Raw genomic sequence first — 26,103 nt, 5'->3', positions numbered from 1 at the left:
CACATATTGCTGAAGCCTAGCTTGGAAGATTTTGAGCATTGCTTTACTAACGTGTGAGATGAGTGCAATTGTGCGGTAGTTTGAGCATTCTTTGGCATTGCCTTTCTTTGGGACTGGAATGAAAACTGACCTTTTCCAGTCCTGTGGCCACTGCTGCGTTTTCCAAATTTGGTGGCATATTGAGTGCAGCACTTTCACAGCATCATCTTTCAGGATTTGAAATAGCTCTACTGGAATTCCATCACCTCCACTAGCTTTGTTCGTAGTGATGCTTCCTAAGGCCCACTTGACTTCACATTCCAAGATGTCTGGTTCTAGATGAGTGATCACACCATCGTGATTATCCAGGTCGTGAAGATCCTTTTTGTACAGTTCTTCTGTTGTAAATACTTAATGTGGGCAGAATGGGGATAAATCAAGGTGAGAGGGGCTTCCCTGGTGGCTCAGATGGTAAAGAAACTGCCTGAAATGCAGGAGACCTGGATTTGATCCCTGGGTTGGGAAGATCCCCTGGAAGAAGGCATGAGCACCCACTCCAGTATTCTTGCCTGGAGAATTCCAGGGCCAGAGGAGCCTGGTGGGCTACATTCCATGGGGTTTCAAAGAGTCGGACACAGTTGAGTGACTAAGAATGTGTACATGATAGGAGAGGCATAGAAATTAATTTTAGGTTGTGTTTAGTTTAATGTATATTAAAAGCTTTAGAGAAAATGTAAGAAAGAATGGAAATGGAATGTAAAAACTTCCAGACTAGTGGGGAAAACATCAACTCAGTAGAGGACAGTGTTTCAGTCTGCTCAGACTGCCAAAACAAAATACCAGAAACTGGGTGGCTTAAACAACAGGAATGCATTTTCTCACAGTTTTTGAAAGTCTAAGATCAAGATGCCCGCTGATTTCTCTGAGGGATCTTGTCCTGCATTCCAGGAACTGCAGATGGCCACCTTCTTGCCATGTCCTCAAATAGAGAAAAGAGAAAGCAAGTTTTCTGGTGTCTCTCCTTGAAAGTGAAAGTGTTAATCATTCAGTCATGTCTGATTCTTTGCAATCCCATGGACAGTAGCCACCAGGCTCCTCTGACCATGGGATTTGTGGGCAATAATACTTGAGTGGGTTGCCATTTCCTTCTGAAGAGAATCTTCCTGACCTAGGGATCAAACTGGTGTCTCCTGCATTGCAGGCAGATTCTTTACTGTCTGAGTCAATCTTATCATAAAGGTCCCACTCTCATGAGCTCATCTAGCTCTAATTACTCACAAAGGCCTAGCCTCCATCACAGTGAAGTTAAAGGCTTCAACATATGAATTTTGTGAAGATACATTCAACCCATAACTGTCAGTAAAAGAAGAAAAGGAAACAAAGCAAAGCAAAAAACATAGTGAGTGAAAAACACAAAACTCAGTGATAGACGTGTCAAACGGTGATTTAGTCATCTCACGGCATAATACTCAGAAGTGAAAAGTGAATGAAACTGATCTATATATCTCCACAAAGATAGATTTCAAAAACTAAATATTGAGTGAAAAAAGCAAGATGCTGTATAGTAAAGTAGACTATAACTCCACTTGTATAAATGTAAAATACAGGAAGCAATAGCCTATACTTTCTACATGGATATTTAGTAGGTATATGGATAGTTGGAAAATGTATAAAAAATACCAATTTGTGGATTAGAAGAGCAAGAACCCATTTCAGGAGATTGAAGGAAAAACAGAGAAGGAGGTTAAGGCTGAATATTAAAAAAAACTTCTCATTGTATCTGAAGTATACATGGCTCCTGGTATGGGGATAAGGGCCTTGAGATGAGAGGCTCTTTTGGGTAATAACCCAGTTCCCACTCCTAGAATTCAGTTTCTTCATCCATAAGACACAAAAGTTGGACTGAGTGTTCTCCAGTCCCACCCAGCTCTACTTCTCTCTATTCTATAAGGGGACTGGGGACAAAGGAGAACATTGAACTAAACCAGGAGACATCACTGACTCTAGGAAAAGCACAGAGCCCTGGGTACACGCAGCATCTGTGAAATTTGCCTCCGTTGTTCTTCCAAACTTGTTTTCCCCAGTAATTTCCCATAGCCTCTCAGGAAGGCTCCCAATTGACCTGAAATATTCACAGCTTGAATCTTTAGGAAGGATAACTTCAGTTCTACCCAAAATCTCCCCCTAATTTAGTAGTATGGAGAAAAAAAGTTTTTTAATTACTGAAGGAAATAAATAGAATTGTACTGTCTACAAAATACAATTTGGAAACTAGATGATGATGTACAGGGTCTGTCTTACTATATTGTTATTTTAGGTATATTTGCTATTGTTAGTATTTATCTATATTTTCCTAATAAAAAGTTTTTTAATAATATATGAAAATTGATCATTGTAAACCATTGATTTTAAACTTTTTTTCACCATGATCCACAAAATACATTCCATATTACAACTTAATACATACACATAGAGACTAAAACAGTTTCACAAAATATTATTTACTCTCACTACATACAGTATGCTCTGATATTTTCTGTTCTCTGCCCTGCTTGTTTTGGGTGTGTATGTGCTAGCTGAAACCTACTCAACTGATTCAAAACTCATTTAATAGATCTTGATCCACAGTTTGAAGAACACAGTTCTAAATGGTGTTAGATCATTCTGGAGGCAATTCAATATTTTCCTGTTGGCCTGAATCAAGAGAAAAGTGGGAGCAATGGAAGAGAATGAATGAAAATTTGCCCAGTGTTCTTGGGAAAGCCTGACCCTCCTCTGGTGTCATCGGGCTTAGAAATGAAAGAGTTTGACAAGCTCCCACTTCTTTGTACATCAGGCCATTGCCCAACTTCTTTATTTGATTCTAGAAACTGTACTGCTAGCCAGAGGTCATGGCCTGGGCTGCTCTGAACAGCTTTTCATCCCACCTGTCTTCTGGTTTGCCTTCTCTGAGTCTCAAGCCCATCCTCGGCATTCCTCTAACCTTGACTGAGCTATGAATTTATATCCCATCCCCTCTTGCCCCTTCCCCATCCCCAAATGATTACTGTCCTCCCCAAACTCAAGGGTCATCAACCAAAGCTGCATCTTCCATAGAGGAGGGATGAGGACACGCTGAGATCTGCTCAGCACTCAAATCTCATTAAAGCAAAGGTCAGGCCCGGCAAGCAGGGGACAGACGGAGCACCTGATGTCTGGAAAAGAAGAGGTCAAGGGAACACTGATTACAGCGTTTAAGAGAGAAATGTCAGCTCTTCTGTCCTGCAGCAGGTACCAGTTGAGTACCCACTGGGAAGGAAGATGAGAATTTCAGGACAGAATTGTTAATTCAAAGGACACGAAGAAAATACAGAATAGACAGCATCTTGAGCTACTCCAAAATCACCTCAGGGCTGCAGTTTTACAATGCTGTATCAAGGTGCCCACAAACCCAGAAATATCACCCATGTGAAATTGTCAGTGACTGGACGCAAATGCGTGTGTGGGATGAACTACCACCTAAAAAGCCCATCTCCTTGGCTCACACTGGTGCCACTATTCATGCTGAAAGGAAGGGCATTTTCACTTCTCCTACTGCAAAAGCTGTATTTCTTTCAATATTAAGGTTAATGAGGGCTGGGGCCCTGTAATCTACATGAGTAGGTTAATTCTCATGTGTCCTAGATAGTGAGAGAGAAAGAGATTTAGAACTTGGGCTGAAGGGGATGCACACACTGCCAGACCGGAAATGAATGCACGCGAAGAAGCAAGGAAAAGCAGCCCTTAGGAGAGTCTCTACCTCAGCTCCTGCCTCTGTGAGGAAGAGAGGCTGAGCTTGACCCCTTCCTCTCCTGTGCTTGAACAAGAGAGGCCAGCCCACAGGTATGTGATGAGGCTTGATTACATTGCAGTGAGAGGATATCTTGCCAAAAATTAACAGAGCTGCTATGATTTTGCTGATAGAACACAAATCTCAGCTGTATTTTCAGAAACTGAGATCCCATTTAAGTGAATCTCTTATCTTATCAAGGGGGCAGATTTAAAATATCTTCATCAAGGAAATTGAAAGCTCAAAGTCGAAAGTTATAAAACAAATGAATGAAACTATTTCTACCTGTTCATTCAAAGTGGTAACACATTTTGCCCAAAGGCAAAGGAATGTGACTCCTAACACAGCTTTCTCTCCCATCTGAGGCTTCATTTGTCATTGCTGTGATGAAAAGGGGAAAAGCAGGGAAAGAAAGAAAGCAAACAAGATGAATAAGACTCCTGTTCCTTAACCCTTGCAATCAGATCCTCACTGTTACTCTCAAATATTTAGCTGCTTCAATTTTTTAAGTTAAAGCTGATAAATAGAATGATATGGCATTTATTCATTCTGGCATTGCCTAGCCTTGTGCTAGAAAATTGTGGGTAAAAAAATAATGTATGTTGTAAAGCAACTGTACTCTAATATCAATTTACAGAAAAAAATAGATAATCAACAAGGACCTACTGTGTAGCACAGATAACTATACTTAAAATTTTGTAATAAATTATAAGGGAAAAGAATCTGAAAAAGAATATATATGTAAGAATATATATATATATATATACACACACACACATATATGACCTGAATCACCTTGCTATACACTTGAAGCTAACACATTGTAAATCAACTATGCCTCAATAAAAAAGAATTGTATAAAAAGATCTAGTTGTAGAAACTGAAAAGAAATGAACAATTTAAATTATGATTATTATGAAATTTGAGAACAGACAAAACTAATCTATAGTGACAAAAAGTGTTCTCTGGAGTTGAGATGGAGAGGGTTAAATCTGGAGGAGGAGTGGGAATTTAGGGGCTGATGGAATGTACTATATTTTGACTGAGGTGGTTACTGGATTATAAGCATTTGGCAAAATGAATTGCATGCTTAGGATGGCACGTTTTATTTTATTTAAATTACATATTAATCAAGTTAAGTTGAAACAAACATAATATGAGATATAAAACAAGCAAACAAAGAGTGGAGGTGAAGCAGGAGTGCACCTGAGAAGGGTGTCTCCAGAAGGCTTCTCTGCAGAGGAAGTTCTTGGCCACCAAGAGGAAAGAGGCTGATGCAGAAAGAATCACATGAGCAAAAACTCTGATCATTCTTTTTATGTCTCTTGCAATAGAGGATTTTATTAAGACAAGAATCCTAGTTTTACTCTCCCGTGGAGAGAAGATCATTCCACTAATGCCTTGTGCAGGCAAGAGCAGAGGGGTGGGTTACAATGGAGTAAGAGCTATAGAGTCTGAGGCTTCTTTCTTTTCTTCTCTTTTCCCTTTTTATTTTTTAGTACTGAGTCTTCTTTTTAATGTTTTTTAGAAAACATTCTAAAGTTGGCTGTGGCCATGGTAGCACATACATGTGAAACTACTAAAGAACAGTTGAATTCGTGTCCAAATCTTACTGAATTGTATATGTGAATGATATTTTGAAGCTGTAAAACAATAAGGTTATGTAATTCCATGATGAGGCCAGTTCAGGTGCAAACTTTAAACATAGATGAAGCAAAGTAACCTGGATGAAACTCTTCATTTTTAGCCTCCCACTCACATGCTGAACCAACAAGATGTATGTGGGGTAACTTCAGATACATTTTCTATTTCATTCACATGCCAAAGAAAAACAAAATTCTATGCCCTCCCTCCAAACTCATTGGAAAAGACTCTGATGCTGGGAGGGATGGGGGGCAGGAGGAGAAGGGAACGACAGAGGATGAGATGGCTGGATGGCATCGCTGACTCGATGGACGCGAGTCTGAGTGAACTCCGAGAGTTGGTGATGGACAGGGAGGCCTGGCGTGCTGTGATTCATGGGGTCGCAAAGAGTCGGACACGACTGAGCGACTGAACTGAACTGAACTGAACTGAAACTCATTTCTGACAAGTGTGGCACTTTGGACACCCTGAACAACCATCCCGACTGAAATAAAAACCGTCCAGGATTACGTTTGTTATTCAAAATGTATTGTTCATCTGGCATTAAGTCACCTCAGAGCCCCAGAGCAAAGTGAAATCTTCCAGAGGCGAGTGAAAGCTGGGGATAACAGCCAGAACTGGCTGAGTTGTGCAGTGGTAACAAGCACGATCTCAGGGGTTACTTTAACAGTTTGTGTCTCACTCATGCTTTCAGTCTGCAGGGGGTGCTGCTCATTCTAATCTTGTGAGGACCCAGGCTGCTGGAGGCTTCAATTTCAGCAAGCGAACATTACAGTAGATTTTTGATTCCTTGTATCGTACTTTATTCTCAGAGTTTGGATGCATACTTTTATATTTTATATCCTCTAAGTTAAGATTTATGTTTGGAGTAAACACTAATCAAATTCTTCCTACTGAATCTCTTTTCCCTACCAACCTACACTTTTCTTTTTAAAGACTGGAATCCTCATACTATATTTCAGTGCTGGAGTTTCCTTTTATGTATTAAAATCAAACCAGTTATTAGAACACAATGGAATTGACACTCTAAGGTAATGGGTATAAAAGAGAATATGGCTGCCCTTTGCTGTAGGATTTAAACAGTTTTAAAATAAATTCCTTCAACTTGAGAAGAGACCCAAGAGTGTATAAAAAGTTCTTCCTGCACTGAGAATTCAAGAAGCCAATTTAGATTTTCTTAACAGTTCCTATAATGGAAGGCCCTGGTGATTGTTAATCAAACTCTTTATATTCTGTATCATGAAGCCATACTTTCCTGACTTTCCTCATTGATAGATGAAGGAGAATCTAACTCTACAGTCTCAGTCTTTGGAATATGTGCTCCCTACTTTCTCTAGTTGCTCTTGGACTATTGGGTGGTTCAGTAAGGTTCTCTAATCACTAGACTGCTCTGGGTCCAGGTGCCAGAATTCAAATATCTTTCAATGAATCACTTCTCAGGAAGTGTCGTCAGCAGAACGCCATACACTTTCTTATCAAATACAAATTTCTACATTTGTCTTTCAATTCTTCTACAACACACACACACATACATATGCATGTGTATTAACATAAAATATATTATATGTGCCAAATATAAATATACGCAAATACAACAATATCAATAGCTATAATTAATTGAGTATTAATTAAACTCCCAGTATGTGCCAAAGCCTGAGCATAGTGCTGCCTTTATCCTATACCAGCAACTTCAAGGGACAGTTCTATCATCATTTGTGTGTTATAGGCAAGAACACAGCCCACCTGTGTCTGTAAAATCTGTGCTGTGGCCCTAACCCTATCAGGTCCCAATCCAACACACACCCCCTGCTCGGTTCACTACCTCCCTGTCCCCAAAACCACTCCCTGCTCATTCAGTCTCCCTCCCTTTCTCCCAGAAAACAATTCCAAGACCCAGAACAAATCCCATTTTTGAGGTTTGAGAGAGCAAAACCTTCCTTTCCAATGCTGGGCTGAAGCTGCATTTGAATTACCTTGAAATCTTAATTTCCCTGAAGACACATTGTCCACTCAAACCCACAGCCTAGGCAGCCTCCGTGGCACTCTGTCTTCTTGCCTGGCCCTCTCTAGCCCACTAGTACATCCTGCCATGGCTTCTTAGGAGATCCGTCTGGACCGTGTCCACACTCCTCTCCATCTTCACAGCTTCCTCTGGGTCCGAGACCCACGATATCCCACCTGCATCAAAGAGCTTCTCAGTGGTTTACTTGTCTCTCTTCTTGCTTCTCAAATCCTGTCTCCACATGGTACCTAGAACAAGCTTTTAAAATACGTGGTTCCTATTTCCATGTTTTAAACCTTTTAGGATCATTCTGTTACACTTAGAATCTAAACTTTCGATGTAGTCTAAAGTCCCTGTATGACGGGTGTTCTTTTATTATTTGGCTGTGCCAGGTCTTAATTGTGGCATGTAGGATCCTTTTTTCTTTTTTAATTTGCAGCCTTTGAGATCTTTAGATGTGGCCCAATAACTCTTAGTTACAGCATGTGGGATCTAGTACCCTGATCAGGGATCAAACCTGGGCCCCCTGCATTAGGAGCATGGAGTCTTAGCCAGTGGACCACCAGGGAAGTCCTTGATGGGTGTTCTGATCACCTCTCTAGCATCCCCCCATCACTATCCATTCACGTGGGTTCTCCCACATCTTTCAACATGATAGATTTTCCTACCTCCAGGTCTTTGCAGGTGCTGTTTTCCCTGCTTGCTTATTCCCTTCTTCAGTTCTCAGATTAAATGTTACCTTTTCAAAGAGGCTTTTCCTGACAGCCTTATCTAAGTAAAACCCTCCTCTCAACTAGAATCTCCTTTCACTGCACTCTGTTATTCCTTCCATGGGCTGAGATCACGTTCCATCTGGGTATCTGTGTATTTGAAGATTTATCTATTGCTTGTCTCCCCTCCCCCCACAACACACACACATGCGCCCTGGATCACTCTACTGTAAGCCACATGAGTACAGTGTCCATGTCTGTTTCGTCCCCAGCACCCAGTAGAAAGATCTCAATGAGTATATGTTGGTCTAATCAATGAGTCAATCAAACAATCAGTTCCCCTAACCAGATTTAGACTGTTTGACAGGTTATGTTTTTTTAATTGGAGGATAATTGCTTTACAATGTTGTCTTAGTTCCTTTTGTACAACAACGTGAAACAGCTGTAAGTATATACATACATATACCTTCTCCCTCTTGAGCCTCCCTCCCACACCCCCCACCCCACCCCTCTAGGTCATCACAGAGCACTGAGCTGAGCTCCTTGTGTTATACAGCTGCTTCCCATTGGCTCTCTGTTTTACATGTGGTAGTGTATATATGTCGCTGCTACTCTCTCAACTCATCCCACCATTTTTTTCCCCTTCTCCTTAAAGCTCCTTTCTAAAAAAAAGAAAACAAAAAATCCTTTCTGAACACAGAGAATATGACTGGAACTCAGAAACTCCTTACTGGACTAGTATCTGGCTGCATGCTGAGAGAGGCTGTCCTCTGGTTTCTAGTTCTCTTCACTGATGCAGAGACCCTCTGGACTGCTGACAGGGGACATGGAGCCACACCCCAAGAGTGCTGATGCTCGGCTCTGCCACTTACTAGCAGCCTGACCTAAGGCAAAGGGCCTCTTCAGCTCTCAGTTTTCACCAAAAAGGGTGGGGAGGGGGATAGTAATTCATCATTTGGTTAAATTAGATAATATATTTGAAGGGTTTAAGTGCAATGGAGGACATAGGTAAGGGCTCAGTCAGTGTTAAATAATAACATTAGTATCCTCATCATTATTTTAGGCACCCAACCTATTGCTGAGGTCAAGTTGCTCTGGTCTAAAGGTGGCCAAAGTGAGAAGCACAAAGATAAAAAGCTGCCTCCCAAAAGAAGAAGCCATGTCTACTTCACTCCAGGGAGCAGTAAGGATTCCCACTATATCAGCTAAGTTTCTAACCCAGCTTAGTTCGGCCAAACGTAAGTATATCCTGTATATCTGCTTTCCTTGCTGAGGACACCCACTGGCTGCAGAAGTGTACAAGCAATTGTTTGGGAAGAGGGTTGGGAAGAGCAGTGGGAGGCTGCTACCGCACTGCAGCTGCCTGCTTTCTCACCCACTCTGGCTGTTCTAACGGCTTGTGGGAACTTAGCCACCATAGCCACCGTAAGTGGCTCTCTTCGTGGCTCAGACAGTAAAGAATCTGCCTGCAATGTGTGAGACCCAGATTCCATCCCTGAGTCAGGAAGATTCCCCTGGAGAAAGGAATGGCTACCCACTCCAGTATTCTTGCCTGGAGAGTCCCATGGACAGAGGAGCCTGGTGGGCTGCAGTTCATGGGGTCGCAGAGTTGGACATGGCTTAGCGACTAACAGTGACTTCGTATAGCCTGTAGGAACTAGTCAGTAGGCAGGAACAAAGGAAGACTCTGCACCATGCGCAGGTGCTTCACTTTTTAGTTTCGGTGCCTTAGAGAGTGCTGGGCTTTCCTATGCTCCCACCCTTCTTGGCAGACCTTCATCAGACAGTCTTAATGTGTTAGTTTTGAAAACTCACCCAAACTTACTTTGTGGTGATGTTGCTGGAGCAATACCACAGACAATATCCTACCCATTTGATGTAACATGTCGGCGAATGCAGTTAGGAACCAGAATTTGAAAAGTGCCTTACCATGCGGGAGACTATGAAGTATGTCTATGGACACCATGGAATTCGAAAAGGATTATATCATGGTTTATCTCTTAATTACTTTCGCTGTGTTCCTTACATATAAACTTATGAAACAGCTTTTTCACTTTAATTTTAAAAAGTCATGATTTTCTTTTCCTTAATAAACTCTCAGAGGGAAAAATAAAATGTTAATTTAATCTGGGGGAGAACATTACTTGAAGGGGAATATTTACCATGTCACAGGAACCACTGGTATTTTAGTACTTGATTTTTCTATTCATCACAAATCAAAAGTGCTTACTATACTTTTTGATGCCAGTAGTTATATTTTAGAACACTGAAAAAAAAAATTCCTAAGCTGATGCTGGTTAATCAAGAGTTATTGGAAACCATTTTAAAGTGTTATTTGAAAGTAGAACTAACTTGAAATGAATTCAAGAGGTTGCCATTAGTTTTATTATGCTATTCCAAGCTTTTAATTATAATCGTGATTTTCAAAGACTGTAACATTAGTTTTTGTTATTATAATAAAGAGGCTTGGTTATATTACAGCAGAATGATGAGAACTGACATTTTAAGTTATGTGAAACATAGGTTAGAAGCCAGCATTGAAGTATTATTTATAATATGTCTCTTCTCATAATTCTGCTCCACTGACAAATGCTTTTTCTCTTCATTTTTGATAAATATTGTATTAAAAAAGTAGCCATGTAGACACTCATCAGTAAGTCACAAATTTTCAGGTCTTGCTCAAATGTCATTACCAGTTTCTGAGTGATTTAAGTATGTTTTTAAATTTCACTGTATTTCCCAAGGGCAGTAATAATAAATATTGAGTATCTTTGCTCTCAAAACAAATTAGCATTATAGATTTGTTTTTGTTAGATGATTTGGTGTATGTTAGAAAATTTATTTTGGAAAAGGCAATGGCAACCCACTCCAGTACTCTTGCCTGGAAAATCCCATGGATGGAGGAGCCTGGTGGCCTGCAGTCCATGGGGTTGCTAAGAGTCAGACACGACTGAAGCGACTTCCCTTTCACTTTTCACTTTCATGCACTGGAGAAGGAAATGGCAACACACTCCAGTATTCTTGCCTGGAGAATCCCAGGGATGGGGGAGCCTGGTGGGCTGCCGTCTCTGGGGTCGCACAGAGTCGGACACGACTGAAGCGACTTAGCAGCAGCATGCACCATGTATCTGATGCTAGAGATGAAAATATTTCCCCAAAGGTTTGGGGTCAAAGGACATTTCAACCCACCATCACACTGCCAGAGACTGACCCCTCTTGCTTTCTATTTGCAGTTGTTCAGGGGATAAAACTGTCTGGCCAGCCACCTAATAAGCTCTGGGAATGGAATACTTTCTTCCTTATGCAAAGGCAAGGATGAGGGCACAGAGCCGAATCCGTAGTTTACTATAAAAAAGAAAATATCATCATACTTTTTGGTTAGTTGGGATGAGCAGCCCAGAGTAATGTGTAAATCAAAGTACCTTTCAATGTCTTTAATGAAGAAAACTTTAATGTCTTATCATCAGCAATCCCTATTTGAGTAATAGGATTGGATACTCATGTGAGTAACATGGACTTCCCTGGTGGTTTAGATGGTAAAAAATCTGCCTGCAATGCAGGAGACCGGGTTCAATTCCTCGGTTGGGAAGATCCTCTGGAGAAGGGAATGGCAATCCACTCCAGTATTCTTGCCTGGGGAATTCCACGGACAGAGGAGCCTGGCTGGCTCCAGACAGTGGTTCGCAGAGTCGGACACAACTGAACGACCAACACACACACATTAAAAACAGATCTCTCCCCTGAGCTCACAGTCCAAGGAGATTCACAAGTGCACCAACTGTCGTAGTCATGCGCTGTAAATGCTTTGTAGCGTCAGAAACAAGGCACTGTGAAAACACTGAAGAGACACCCCCTGACACCCATGCCTTCTCTATGACTGATGATATGTTTCCCAAATGGATACATGAGCATCTGGGCAAGTTTGAATCTGAGTTTCAAACATATAGGAGCCAGTCTGGAGGGCAGAGGAATGAAGAAAAGTTCTAAGTAATAGAATTAAAAGATCTTACTGGGAAATACAGGCTTCCCAGATGGCAATAGTGGTAAAGACCACTGGCACCACCTGCCAATGCAGGAGACATAAGAGACCTGGGTTTGATCCCTGGGTCAAGAAGATCGCTTGGAGGAGGGCATGGTAACCTACTCAAGTATTCTTGCCTGGAGAATCCCATGGGCAGAGGAACGTGGTAGGCCCCAGTTCATGGGGTCACAAAAGAGTTGGACATGACTGAGTGACTAAACAGCAACAAATAGAGAAACCACTGCACTGTAAAGAGACATTTACAGCTCACCTCCCTGTCTACCACCCAAGCCAAGCCTCCAAAACCTATGCTAGAAACAAAAAAAAAGGGGAGAGCGGGAAGTAAACTTTGCTGATGTTTATCTGGAGCCCAAATGCCCTCCTGATGGGCACTGCGTTTAGTGTCTTAAATGCATGATACCATTACATTCCCACTACAACTCTTGGACCATGATTTTAGTTAGTCCTTCTGTTCTAAAGTTTAGAGAGTTTAGGTAATTAATTTACTTCACTAGTTGGCAACTAGTCAACAGCAGAACTAGGATTTGCACTCAAATATTTTTTGATTGAAAGCCCATGAAACGTCAAAAATTATTGTTAAATTATTGACTGTGTGGATCACAATAAACTGTGGAAAATTCTAAAAGAGATGGGAATACCAGACCACCTAACCTGCCTCTTGAGAAATCTGTATGTAGGTCAGGAAGCAACAGTTAGAACTGGGCATGGAACAACAGACTGGTTCCAAATAGGAAAAGGAGTACATCAAGGCTGTATATTGTCACCCTGCTTATTTAACTTCTATGCAGAGTACATCATGAGAAACGCTGGACTGGAAGAAACACAAGCTGGAATCAAGATTGCTGGGAGAAATATCAGTAACCTCAGATATGCAGATGACACCACCCTTATGGCAGAAAGTGAAGAGGAGCTAAAAAGCCTCTTAATGAAAGTGAAAGAGGAGAGTGAAAAAGTTGGCTTAAAGCTCAACATTCAGAAAACGAAGATCATGGCATCCGGTCCCATCACTTCATGGGAAAGAGATGGAGAAACAGTGGAAACAGTGTCAGACTTTATATTTTTGGGCTCCAAAATTACTGCAGATGGTGACTGCAGCCATGAAATTAAAAGACGCTTACTCCTTGGAAGAAAAGTTATGACCAACCTAGATAGTATATTCAAAAGCAGAGACATTACTTTGCCAACTAAGGTCCATCTAGTCAAGGCTATGGTTTTTCCTGTGGTCATGTATGGATGTGAGAGTTGGACTGTGAAGAAGGCAGAGCACCGAAGAATTGATGCTTTTGAACTGTGGTGGTGGAGAAGACTCTTGAGAGTACCTTGGACTGCAGGGAGATCCAACCAGTCCATTCTGAAGATCAGCCCTGGGATTTCTTTGGAAGGAATGATGCTAAAGCTGAAACTCCAGTACTTTGGCCACCTCATGCAAAGAGTTGACTCATTGGAAAAGACTCTGATGCTGGGAGGGATTGGGGGCAGGAGGAGAAGGGGAAGACAGAGGATGAGATGGCTGGATGGCATCACGGACTCGACAGACGTGAGTCTGAGTGAACTCCGGGAGTTGGTGATGGACAGGGAGGCCTGGCGTGCTGCGATTCATGGGGTCGCAAAAAGTCGGACACGACTGAGCGACTGAACTGAACTGAACTGAACTGATGAGTGTGTTTTCTAGTGGGAATATATGTTCTAACTTTTCCCCAGGATCAGATTAGGTAACTAGGTAACTAATATGTTAATTAGCATAGCCTGCTTTTGAGGAATGCATATAAAGGTCAGGCAAGTGTCATCACCATATGAGTAGTAGGAAGAATTTCCTGGGTGGCCAGCCTTGGTCAAAGGCACTGGAAAAGAAGTCCAAAGTGTATATCCTAGAGTTAAAGATGCCTTAGGAAAATTTCAGTATTTTGCCTAAGGCAGGTTTGCTTTTAAATTTCCCACGCATTGCCTACCCTATCATCTCCTACCCAATATGATGTCACCATCCAGTAGTATTTCCAAAGTTCTTCAAATCATCTTTCTGTGTTCAGCACTAAACCTATTGACTTAATCTCTTGCTTACCCTTGACTCCAGAGCTCACTTTTCATCTACTATTGATGGCGCATTTTAGTTCAGCTTTGCTGCAATCTTCCCTTGGGTCTGTTTTCTCTCTGCCTCTCTTCCCCAACCCCGATTCCCAAGGAAGCTGCAGTAAAACAGTGCAGAGCAATTAGCAAATAATGCCATGGAGGAACTGCAGACCGCCCCTGCTTACATCTCTTCTGACTCAGCTCCCTTTCCCTGGTAGGAGAGAAGGCCCAGGACTAGAGGACTCAAGAGAGCTATGCTTGACTGAAGCTCTTTATCCTACTAGTCAATCTTTGTTGTTGCTGTTTAGTTGCTAAGTCGTGTCTGACTCTTGCAACCCTATAGACTCTGGCCCCTCAGGCTCCTCTGTCCATGGGATTTCCCCAGCAAGAATACTGGCGAGGGTTATCATTTCCTTCTCCAGGGTATCTTCCCAACCCAGGGATTGAACCCCAGTCTCCTGCAATGGCAGGGGATTCTTTACCACTGAGCCTCAAAGGAAGCTTGATTACATCTGTTGTATGCAGAGCTGATGTGTGAATTGCAGAAATTATCTTTTGCATTGAGTTCACCAGTGACCAGAGGCAGACTTCTGCATTTTCTCCCTTCTTCCTAGTATGAGTTTGGTTGCCATAGCAATGGCCAAGCTCTGCCTGAAGGAGACATTCCTTCAATAATGAGCCTGGAAGAGCTCAAGTTGAATATAGACAACTTTTGCTATTTCAGGCCTACAAGACTTGAAATTTCTTCCCTAGCTATTAGTTCCTAGGAAATATTTATAGTATTTATGTAATTTTAATCATAAAGTGAGTCTGACTTTTTATTTCCTTACACCTGGCTAATCAAGTCTTATAGAGATTGTTGGGCTTCTGGATCCCCAGGCCACAGTGGAGTCTGGAGAGATTGTTGCCGCCAAAATCTTGGCTTTCTCTGCCCACCGGAGCCAAGTAAGAAAATACGGAGACAGTTTGGAGGAAGTAGAAAAATGGCTTTAATCCTCAAGCCAGTAGAGGAGAGAACACAGTAAGCTCATGCCTCAAGAACTGTGTTTCCCCTCCATAGGGAATCTAGGAGAATCAAGTTGGGGCTTGCAGTCAAGGGGTGGAGATAAAGAACAAAAGTGTAGGGATCCTGTGTTCTTTCTTTTTGCACTGTGGTTTGCACTCAGACAGCTTCTTGCTGTGTCCTTACCTGCCCTTCCCTGTGTATGGGCACACTCCAGATAGCTCATCTTCTTATAAGAACATCAGTCCTGTTGGATTAGGGCCCCACCTTTATATCTCATTTAACCTTAATGACTCCTTAAAGAGATTCTGTCTCCAAATATAGTCACATTGCGGAGGTTAGGGTTTCAACATATGAACTGCAATTGTGGCAGGGATCAGGGTGGGTTGGGAGTGGCATACATAATTCAGGCCATAACAGATTTCATAGAAGAAGAGGAGAGAAAGGTAGAGACCCAGTTTTAGGCTGACATTGTATCTGGCTCAGGGAGAAGGCAATGGCAACCCACTCCAGTACTTTTGCCTGGAAAATCCCATGGACTGAGGAGCCTGGTAAGCTGCACTCCATGGGGTCACGAAGAGTCGGACACTTACTGAGTGACCTCACTTTCACTTTTCACTTTCATGCATTGGAGAAGGAAATGGCAACCCACTCCAGTGTTCTTGCCTGGAGAATCCCAGGGACAGCGGAGCCTGGTGAGCTGCCGTCTGTGGGGTTGCACAGAGTCAGACACGACTGAAGTGACTTAGCAGCAGCAGCAGCAGGGTATAGTAAACAGATCCTACCTCTCTATTCCATTTTCTTCAGTTATTATCCTTTTCTAACTCTACACTCTAATTATTTAAACACATCTACATACTAACCATTGCTAAGAATTGATGCTTTTGAACTGTGGTGTTGGAGAAGACTCTTGAGAGTCCCTTGGACTGCAAGGAGATCCAACCAGTCCATCCTAAAGGAGATCAGTTCTGGGTGTTCACTGGAAGGACTGATGCTAAAGCTGAAACTCCAATACTTTGGCCACCTCATGCGAAGAGTTGACTCATTGGAAAAGACTCTGATGCTGGGAGGGATTGGGAGAAGGGGATGACAGAGGATGAGATGGCTGGATGGCATCACCGACTCGATGGACATGAGTTTGGGTGAACTCCAGGAGTTGGTGATGGACAGGGAGGCCTGGCGTGCTGCAAAGAGTTGGACACTACTGAGCAACTGAACTGAACTGAACTGAAGAAGTGACCATTGTTAAGGAAAATAAAGACATAGTGTTTTAGGATCTTAGAAATAAATCCAAGTACTTCTTTCATTTTAAACTGAGAAAAATATCATGATCAATATGAATTGTTTTACATTGCATCTTAACCAAGATCTATTTACTGTAGACATTTCAGTTTATACATGTGAGAGTGGCCTTAAGAAAAATCCTATTGCCTTAATACCTTTCTTGCTGCTGCCGCTAAGTCACTTCAGTCATGTCTGACTCTGTGCGACCCCGTAGACGGCAGCCATCCAGGCTCCGCCGTCCCTGGGATTCTCCAGGTAAAAACACTGGAGTAGGTTGCCATTTCCTTCTCCAGTGCATGAAAGTGAAAATTGAAAGTGAAGTTACTCAGTCGTGTCCGACTCTTAGCGACCCCATGGACTGCAGCCCACCAGGCTCCTCCGTCCATGGGATTCTCCAGGCAGGAGTACTGGAGTGGGGTACCACTGCAAGCATGATTATTAGAAGAGTCACTTGTTGTAATACCTTACACCCTATCAAACAGAGATGAGGAAACCTCAAAATTCAATAAGAACCTGTGTACTTCCCACTTTTGATACAAATATCAGAAACTGATTCCAAAAACTTCCACTTTTAAGCAGAAACAATACCCATTCCATTTACATTCACACATAGAAAGAACCACAGGTAATACAGAAGCCAGTTGCCTAAAGCTAAAGTATTAATACTGTATTTAGAGAATAAAATTCATAATTTACAACGTATTTAATTTGGGAAAAAAGAGACACAGGGACTGGCTAAATCGTATCTTCCCATACATGCTCCAAATCTGTCTCTGGCTGATACTTAGCTTTTAAATCAATCTATCTGTGCTACAAGAAATAGTTGGGGGAAGAAAGGAAAATCTACAGTAAAGTTTATTGTATCTTATGTAAATGTCACTAATTAATTTATTCTTTAACCCTTAATGCAAAGAAAGACTTCCATTAGCTGTGCTAAACATGGAGCTCTAAGCACAGCTAAAGTGCTCTACTCCATCTTTGTGTCTTCACACCTACTACTGTGCCTGGCCCAGAATCAAGGATCAAGAGATGTTTTTATGAATGAATGAACATAAAGACATAATTACTACCTTGAATGATAATGACATTAGCAACTTATTAAGATTGTCTGATGAGCTATAAATGCTCCAGATTTTGAACCCAGACTCTCAAAAGGGTGTGTGATAGAATGCAGTTACTTTTGATAAACTATGACTAAGTTAGAAAAGATTGTTGTAGAAGAATCATTAGATTAGATGTCAAAAAATCTGGGTTCCTGACTTGGGTATTCCACAAAGAGGCTATATAACATTGTGTGTGTGTGTATGTGTGGGCATATGCACTCAGTTTCGTCCAACTCTTTGCAACCCATGGACTGTAGGTCGCCGGGCTTCTCTGTCCATGGGATTCTCCAGGCAAGAATACTGGAGTAAGCTGCCATCTCCCACTCTAGGGGATCTTTCCGACCCAGGGATCGAACCTGTGTCTCTTATGTCTCCTGCATGGGCAGGTGGTTCTTTACCACTAGCACCAGCTGGAAGCCCATATAACATTGTACCCATTGCTTAATCTGTGTTTTAATTCTCTCATCAATAGATAAAAGTTTAATTAACTTCATTCAATTGGTCTTACATGACTTCCCAGGTAGCACTAGTGGTAAAGAATCCACCTGCCAATGCAGAAGACCTAAGAGACTTGGGTTCGATTCCTGGGTTGGGAAGATCCCTTGGAGAAGGGCATGGCAACCCACTCCAGTATTCTTGCCTGGAAAATTCCATGGACAGAGGAGTACGGTGGGCTTACAGTCCATGGGCTGCAAAGAGTCAGACACTGACTGAGTGGAAATGCACGCACACGTACAAATGGTCTAACAGTTCATCAACAATTAAATTGAAAGTGAAAAATTTTAAAGCTCTGCAATCAGGTTGAAATCTACCTTTCCAAATTGATGGCCTAAAATTCATCAGTTCCCACCAGCCTGCCTCATGCTTTATGTGATGGTGTCTGCCCTGTCTCCTGCTGAGATTTTCTCCCTCTTCTTCCCACCTCTTTAATTCTTAACCACCCTTCAAGACCCATACTCATATGTCCATTTCCTTGAAGCCTCCCAAACCACATACACTGGAAGCTTCTGAGTAGTGTGTATGTGAACCCCCCAAAGACAGAGTATGCTAGAGGTGCTATCCCCAACGTCCTTTGCAAGGATTACAGCACAGAGTGAAGTGAATGCTGTGTCTTTCTGCCCCCCTTAACCCCTCAGGCTTTAGAGCCTTCATTCTACTCAACCCAAGATCCCAAGATTTCAAAGAACTGAAGAGCCTGAAGCTGTCTGTCCCACAGGTTAGTCACTGACTAGGCGGAGGTATCTGGTGCCTTTTTTCCTCACACTTCTTTCGGTGTTTGTTTTCGGCCACACCATGTGGCTTGTGTGATCTTAGTTCCAGGGACTGAATCTGCACCCACAGCAGTAAAAGCTCGGAGTCCTAACTGCTGGGCCTCCAGAGAATTCCCCATCCTCACATTTGTTTTGAACATTCACAGTGGTCTTGATTTGCTTGGGGAGTATTTGGAATGGGGTATGGCTGGGCTTTTCTGTCAGCTGGCCTCTCTGTTTCACTGTTAACATGCATGGCCTTCAGGAAGACAACCGAAGAGACTGTGAACTGAGAATTTATACTAATCTAGTTTAAATAACCTTTGGCTTTCTCATTACCAATATCTTTGTGGCTTCGGCAAAGTCACAAAAATAACTGGAACATGTGCTAAAACCACAATTCTCAGTGTTATCATAGAAACTAATCTTCACAAGCTGTATTCTCCAATCCATTTCTCACTAATGTGGACCTAAACCTAATCACACTAATGAAATGACAGAGGATGAGATGGTTGGATGGCATCACCAACTCGATGGACATGAGTTTGAGCAATCTCTGGGAGTTGGTGATGGACAGGGAACCCTGGCATGCTGCAGTTCATGGGGTCACAGAGTCAGACATAACTGAGCAACTGAACTGAACTGAAAACCTAATCTGCTTTTCAGATATAAACTATCTTCATGATTCTGTCCCAAAGGGTAAAATCAAAATTAAATATTGTAGCTCCCAGCTAAAAGTCATGCTTATGAACAGATGTGGTGCTGTGATATACTCATGGTATCAAGGCCATCAGTATACGAGCTCACAGACTGAGTAAGCAAACATTGGCCCCATCCCACACCTTCCCCAAACCCCAAACATGAATAAGAAATGCTTGCCTTTGTAGGTTGCAAGTCCTGATCTGGTTTATTTATAAAGCAATAAATATTAGAAGCACAAATAAATTGCACGTGTGTAAACAAACTGTACAATGATTGATGAGAGATGAGGGAGGGTGGTTCAGAAGACTCCAAAAAGCATCATACCATCATCCTGAATGTAATGTAGACTAAGAGAGAAGGCACCTTAGAAGCACTTGCGGTGGACGATGGAGGGGCCTGCCTCATCATACTCTTGCTTGCTGATCCACATCTGCTGGAAGGTGGACAGGGAGGCCAGGATGGAGCCCCCAATCCAGACAGAGTACTTACGCTCAGGGGGAGCAATAATCTGCAGAAGAAAAGCGAACACTGCCAGTGAATGCTGAGGTTCCAAGCAACAGAGTAAGCAACATGGTGGGGAGATTCACAGAAAATACACCGGTGATCAAGTCACTGTAATGTGATACAAATGAATAAGCCCAGTAATCCTACAAATGAATATGGTTGACTCACGATGAATGCATTTTTCTCTATTTCATCATTTCCATGATCAAAGACTCTGTAAAATAGAAGTTCCCCACTTCTCTGAACCAGAGAATATGTGGCAATAAGCTACAGGCATGGTGAAGCCTAGCCTGAAAATTGGGGTCTTTTAAAATATATTCAAAGATTTAGATTTCCTTTTTTCCCTCAAAGATTTATTTTTATCCACTGCTTTAAAGTGTTTTAAAATCTCCTATCTTGGGGAAAGTGCCAGAAAAGTCAGAAAAGGTGCTATAAAAGCAAAAAGTTTCTGTGAGACAGGAAGCTATTTGTGTGAGGGGAAAGGAGTTAGGAATTCTGCTTGGTTCCCCCCACCCCACCACAGAAGTTCTTTCTTTTTTTTTTTTTTTTTTCACAGAAGTTCTTTACCTTGATTTTCATGGTGCTGGGAGCCAGGGCAGTGATTTCCTTTTGCATGCGATCAGCAATACCAGGGTACATGGTGGTACCTCCGGATAAGACATTGTTGGCATACAGGTCCTTGCGAATATCAATGTCACATTTCATGATGCTGTTGTAAGTTGTTTCATGGATGCCAGCTGATTCCATACCTATGAACAAGTTTCAGAAAGTCACAGTGCATTCAGGCCATGGGGCCAGGGTGGAGGGAAGAGAACAAGACTCCTCTGTGTTGGTAAACTGTCACCATTTGTCTCTGAAACATATGTTCCTCTATAAGATACACTGCAGAGTTTTATGGAACAGGTTTCTTAAAAGTGCTGAGAGTAATCTACAACAGACTGCCAAGACACAAACAACTGCTTTTAGCACCTGTTTGGAGGGAACACTCGCTGTACCCATCAGACCTATGGAGATGTAATAGAAAAGCATGAGACACACATTCATGTGAAATGAATGCCATTCTTATTTATGGACTAAAATAAGATACTGACAAGCTTCCTCTTGGAAATCCCTGCTTAGGAAAGATGTTCAGTGACACGTGAGTGTCCAGTTACTACTATAAGTAGGATTGTTGTCACACTTAATAATGAGTGACTTGGAAGTGAGGTCTAGCTACTTGGTGATGGAATATACCAGAATAAGTCAGCACTCTTGAGTCATCTTCTCTTCCTTGCAGATATGGATTATTCAGTTACTACTCTTATCTCATTCCTTGTTTCAAGATGAAGCCGGTGTGTCATCCTTTATCATATCATTGCTGCAGAGGAGGAATGGCTATCCCAGCAAAAGCCATTGGGACCTGAGGCTGAACTGTGTGGGTCTCCAAGCTATGACTACTTTCAACACAAGGGCCCCTTAATCATTGTTGATTGTAATAGATTTTTCTCTGGAAGCCCCAAGCTGTGTTTCTGCACCAGACCATACAACTCACCAATGAAGGAGGGCTGGAAGAGCGTCTCAGGGCAGCGGAAGCGCTCATTGCCAATAGTGATGACTTGGCCATCAGGCAGTTCATAGCTCTTCTCCAGAGAGGAGGAAGAAGCAGCCGTAGCCATCTCATTCTCAAAATCCAGAGCAACATAGCACAGCTTCTCTTTAATGTCACGAACAATCTCACGTTCAGCTGCAGAAATAAAGGGGGTCACAGGTAAGCTCTGAAGAATGACATCAGCTTTGGAGAGGTAGGTGGGTTCACTGGTGGAGGAGAAAACCAGACACCTACTGTGGCAGATGAAACACACAAAGACTCACCGGTGGTGACAAAGGAGTAGCCGCGCTCAGTGAGGATCTTCATGAGGTAATCCGTGAGATCCCGACCAGCTAGATCCAGACGCATGATGGCGTGGGGCAAGGCGTAGCCCTCATAGATGGGGACGTTGTGGGTCACACCATCCCCAGAGTCCAGAACAATGCCTATCAGAGGAAGTAGGCAAAAACAAGGTAAATCTTAGGACACCACTGCTTTCGCCATGCCAAAGCCTACTTCCACTCTTGGCTAAGAGATACTAGCACTGGGCAAAGATCCAGATAAAATTAGATCCCTTTTACGTGAAGAATAAAAACGAGCATAATGAATGCTAAGCCTAAAGCCAGCGACAGCTCATCCTTTTAAATATTGTGGTAGAAGAATTTCCCCAGGAGAATTTCAAATGACTGTCCCTCTTACCAGTCATTAGCACATCATGCAAGCCTCCAGGTGTGTTTTTTGTTTTTGTTTTTCCCTCACATCTAACTTACACATTTCTCTCTTTTTTGACTCGGACCTTGTAGGGAATGCAGGTTCTCTCTGCGTTTGTCTCTACTGGAGATGTTTGCCCAGGGGCTGCGATAATGTGAACACACACCAACGATTGCTGCATTCCAGGTTACTAGTTTGTGCAGAGCCTCAATATCTGACATCACATATTTTAGGCAAGGAAAGGCTCTAACTCCATATTCTTTCCACTCTTAGAAAAAAGTGTGCTCAGGGTACTACTGTTACCTCTCTCTCTTGGCACAGACACCTTCCCAGAGAGTGTGAGGAAAGAGATCACTCTTTTTTCATTGGGGAAATTGATTCACAGCAAGGTCAGTGATTTGGGAGTGTAATTAAGAGTGTAATTAACCAGAGACTATCTCATAAATTGCACACCTTACAATCCGAACACACCTGTGGTACGGCCAGAAGCATACAAGGACAGCACCGCCTGGATAGCCACATACATGGCGGGGACATTGAAGGTCTCAAACATGATCTGAGTCATCTTCTCACGGTTGGCCTTGGGGTTCAGTGGAGCCTCAGTGAGCAGAGTGGGGTGCTCCTCTGGGGCTACACGGAGCTCATTGTAGAAAGTATGGTGCCAGATCTTCTCCATGTCATCCCAGTTGGTGATGATGCCGTGTTCAATGGGGTACTTGAGAGTCAGGATACCTCGCTTGCTCTGGGCTTCATCACCTACATAGGAATCCTTCTGACCCATACCCACCATGACTCCCTACAAGAAAGAGATTAGAAAATCAAGCTTCCTCCATGTCAGGAATGTATTCAGTGCCTAATTAATTTGTCTAACGGCACAAATCAAGGGGCATCTTATGAATACCAGAAATAATAAACAATAGTTTACGCCAATTCAGAAATATCATTTAAAGTCAGGCCTGTACCTTTTCTCCACCCCACCCTCAGGAGGCATAATTCTATTGTTGAGACTATAACTGGGGGTGAGGCCGAATGAAGCTATTTCACTGAAGAAGCGGAGCTTCATCTCATTTTTAAATTGCCATAATGTCTTCATTAAATTATTAAGCTTATCACCTATGTCAACTGGAATATAAATGACTACACTGTGGAATGACTGTATTAATGACACACTGTATGTCTCCTCAGAAAAGATTTTGGCATTCATCAAGTGAACCTAAAAAGGACAGATATGCCATTATCATTGTGTCTGTGAAATCCAGCCTACCCAGAGTGTCCTGGAGTACCCATGGTCACCCACACTGAGGAACACCGCTCTCCTCCCGGACAGTCTGTCTGGCCAGGCATTGTGGCACAGCCAGAGAGCATGGTGTCTCTTTTAATAAACAAGGTGGTATGTCACTATCACTATGCACTTACTGCCTCTGTCACGCCTGGGTTCTAAAAATGCAATGGCCAGGAAGCAGATAGATTCCATCTTTGGGGAGCCCTATACACTGGCTGTGAACAAGAGGGAGCAATGTGGCTTGGCCCCTGGTTGGTTGGGAGAAGTTGTATTATTATGAGTTTTGAACAGGACTGAAAAGAAAAAAGGCCAAGGAGTAAGGTGAAATGTATAAGAGGAAGAGAAGACTGAGAGAAGGTGCTGCCTTTTCACACCAGGGAGTTGGACCCTTGGTGAGCTGTGTCCTGGAAGTGGACTGGGGTGGGGTGTGGAATGCACATTTCCCGGTATGTTGGCGGGTGTAAGTTGTTACTTGTCAGCTCGGATTTGAAGCTAAGTCATCTTTTCCTATCTAACCTAAAGAGTTCACGAAACAGGAGAGTTGCTGGGCTGAAGAGGTGGCAGGAGAGGGGTGTGCAATGGTTCTGGGGACTACGACGCAGGGTGCAGGTTACCTGGTGGCGCGGGCGGCCCACGATGGAAGGGAAGACGGCGCGGGGCGCGTCGTCGCCCGCGAAGCCGGCCTTCACCAGCCCGGAACCGTTGTCGCACACCAGGGCGGTGGTCTCCTCGTCGTCGCACATCTTGGCACAGCTTCAGCGGGGTCTGCAGGTGGAGCAGAGCAAGGCGGCCCAAGTTCAATGCCTGCGGAGCTGGCCTGGTCCGCTCCCCCGGAGGAGGGGACAGAGCAGAGAGGGTTCCGTGGGCGGGAGTCGGGGGCGGGGGACGCCTGCCATCTCCCTTCCCATGGGGCAGAAAAAGAGTGAGAAGAAGCCGCGGAGCAGGCGGAGAGGACCCGGACAGGCTCCCCGGCCAGCAGGCTCGCCCTCTGCCCCAGGGCAAGAGGGACCGTCATCCCTTAGAAGGTCCCCCCCAGCCCTTCACACTTTCGCCTTTTCACCAACTGGGAACCCACTACGGCTTCATCCACACTCCCGTCCATGCTCCAGCCCCAGGGGGAGAGGAAAGCACAAGACAACAGGGACCCCCAGTGGGGCGCAAGGCTCCCCCTCTGCGAGCCCCTCTCCTGTGAAGACCGAGACCCAGGACAAAAGAAGTCAGAACCAAATGGAAAGTCTGGTCTTAAAAGAAGAAAAGTGATGGAGCAGCGGGAGCGCGGGGCAGCGGCTCCGGGCGCGGGGCGGAGGGAGGCGCGGGGGCGGGCGGCGCTGACTCACGGTCCGCGGGGCGGGATCTGCTCGGTTGCTCAGACGGCGGCAGGCGCTGGTGCCCCGCGCGCGGCGCGCCGCTTTATAGTGCGCTGATGGACGGGGTCAGTTGGAGCGACCGGGGGCAGGGGTGGGGGGCCCGGTCGGCCACCTTGCCTTATTTGGTCGCCTTCGCACCACTGAGGAGCGCCGAGGCCATTCATGGAGCCAAGGGCAGGGGAGAATATCAGCCAGGGGCCCCCCAGACCATGTAAGGAAGGGGAGGGGGCAACCAGGGGGATGGCCAAATAGGGAGCTAGGGAGGGGCAGACCGTGAAGGGTAGGGGGCAGGGGAAGACTGAGTGACGCCAGGCCACCCCTCCCCCTTCTTGGGTGGGGGTGCTCCCTGGGTGTGCTCCGAGCTGGTTCCTCCGCAGCCCCGCCAGCCTAGGAGACAATAAGCCACATACAAGTGGGAAGGCTTGGCGCCCTGCCCTCTGCTGAGGGGTCCTGACAGCTGGGCCAGGGCAGCGGGGGAGTGACGGCAGCTTCTCATCCTCCCGCTCTGGGAGCTGGAGGAGCCGAGCCCTGGGAATCCTCATGGGCCCTAACGGCACCCCAGCAGCACAACTGGGGGCCAGAAAAGGGGCTCATGGTGCAGAACACCCTCCTGGGCTAGTCCCCACCAACCTGCATGACAGCTCAGAGATCTGTACTCTTCTGTGGCAGAAAGCCGAGATTAACCAAGGCCACCTTGGTCCCCGATTTATGCTTGGTTCCAGGGGCTGGTTAGGGAAGAGGCCAGACAGAGCTGCTCTGAGAGTTTTGCCCAGTATTGCTGGGGGACAGAGCAGGTGTACCCCGGCCCAGACATCAGGTGGCTTTCCTCCATGTCTCCAGGGTTTTGCTCAAACCCAGACTCCTGTCTTTAGGCCAGAAAAGGACTCCTTGCTGTAAAAGTGAATGAAGGAACAAATGCCAAAGGTGGCTTGTCCATTAGCTGGTGGATGAAGGCTTCCCTGGCGGCTCAGATGGTAAAGAGTCCGCCTGTAATACAGGAGACCTGGGTTCAATCCCTGGGTTGGGAAGATGCCCTGGAGAAGGGAATGGCAACCCACTCCAGTATTCTTGCTGGGAG

General features: G+C 44.0%; 1 protein-coding gene across 1 annotated transcript; it reads right to left on the bottom strand.

Annotated features, from left to right (window-relative positions):
* Window positions 1-19,772: 19,772 nt before the first annotated feature.
* On the bottom strand, window positions 19,773-25,084 carry ACTC1 (actin alpha cardiac muscle 1). Its single transcript, XM_040226987.1, has 7 exons — window positions 24,996-25,084; window positions 24,273-24,423; window positions 22,848-23,172; window positions 21,950-22,111; window positions 21,630-21,821; window positions 20,666-20,847; window positions 19,773-20,102 (listed from the first exon to the last, which is right to left on the bottom strand). The coding sequence occupies exons 2-7, from the start codon at window positions 24,399-24,401 to the stop codon at window positions 19,959-19,961; spliced, it is 1,134 nt and encodes a 377-aa protein (XP_040082921.1). The 5' UTR covers window positions 24,402-24,423; window positions 24,996-25,084; the 3' UTR covers window positions 19,773-19,958.
* Window positions 25,085-26,103: the final 1,019 nt, after the last annotated feature.

Source organism: Oryx dammah, unplaced genomic scaffold, assembly GCF_014754425.2.
Source record: "Oryx dammah isolate SB20612 unplaced genomic scaffold, SCBI_Odam_1.1 HiC_scaffold_26, whole genome shotgun sequence".
Taxonomy (NCBI): domain Eukaryota; kingdom Metazoa; phylum Chordata; class Mammalia; order Artiodactyla; family Bovidae; genus Oryx; species Oryx dammah.
Note: the sequence above shows the minus strand (reverse complement) of the source record. Positions and strands in the feature narration are given on the sequence as shown.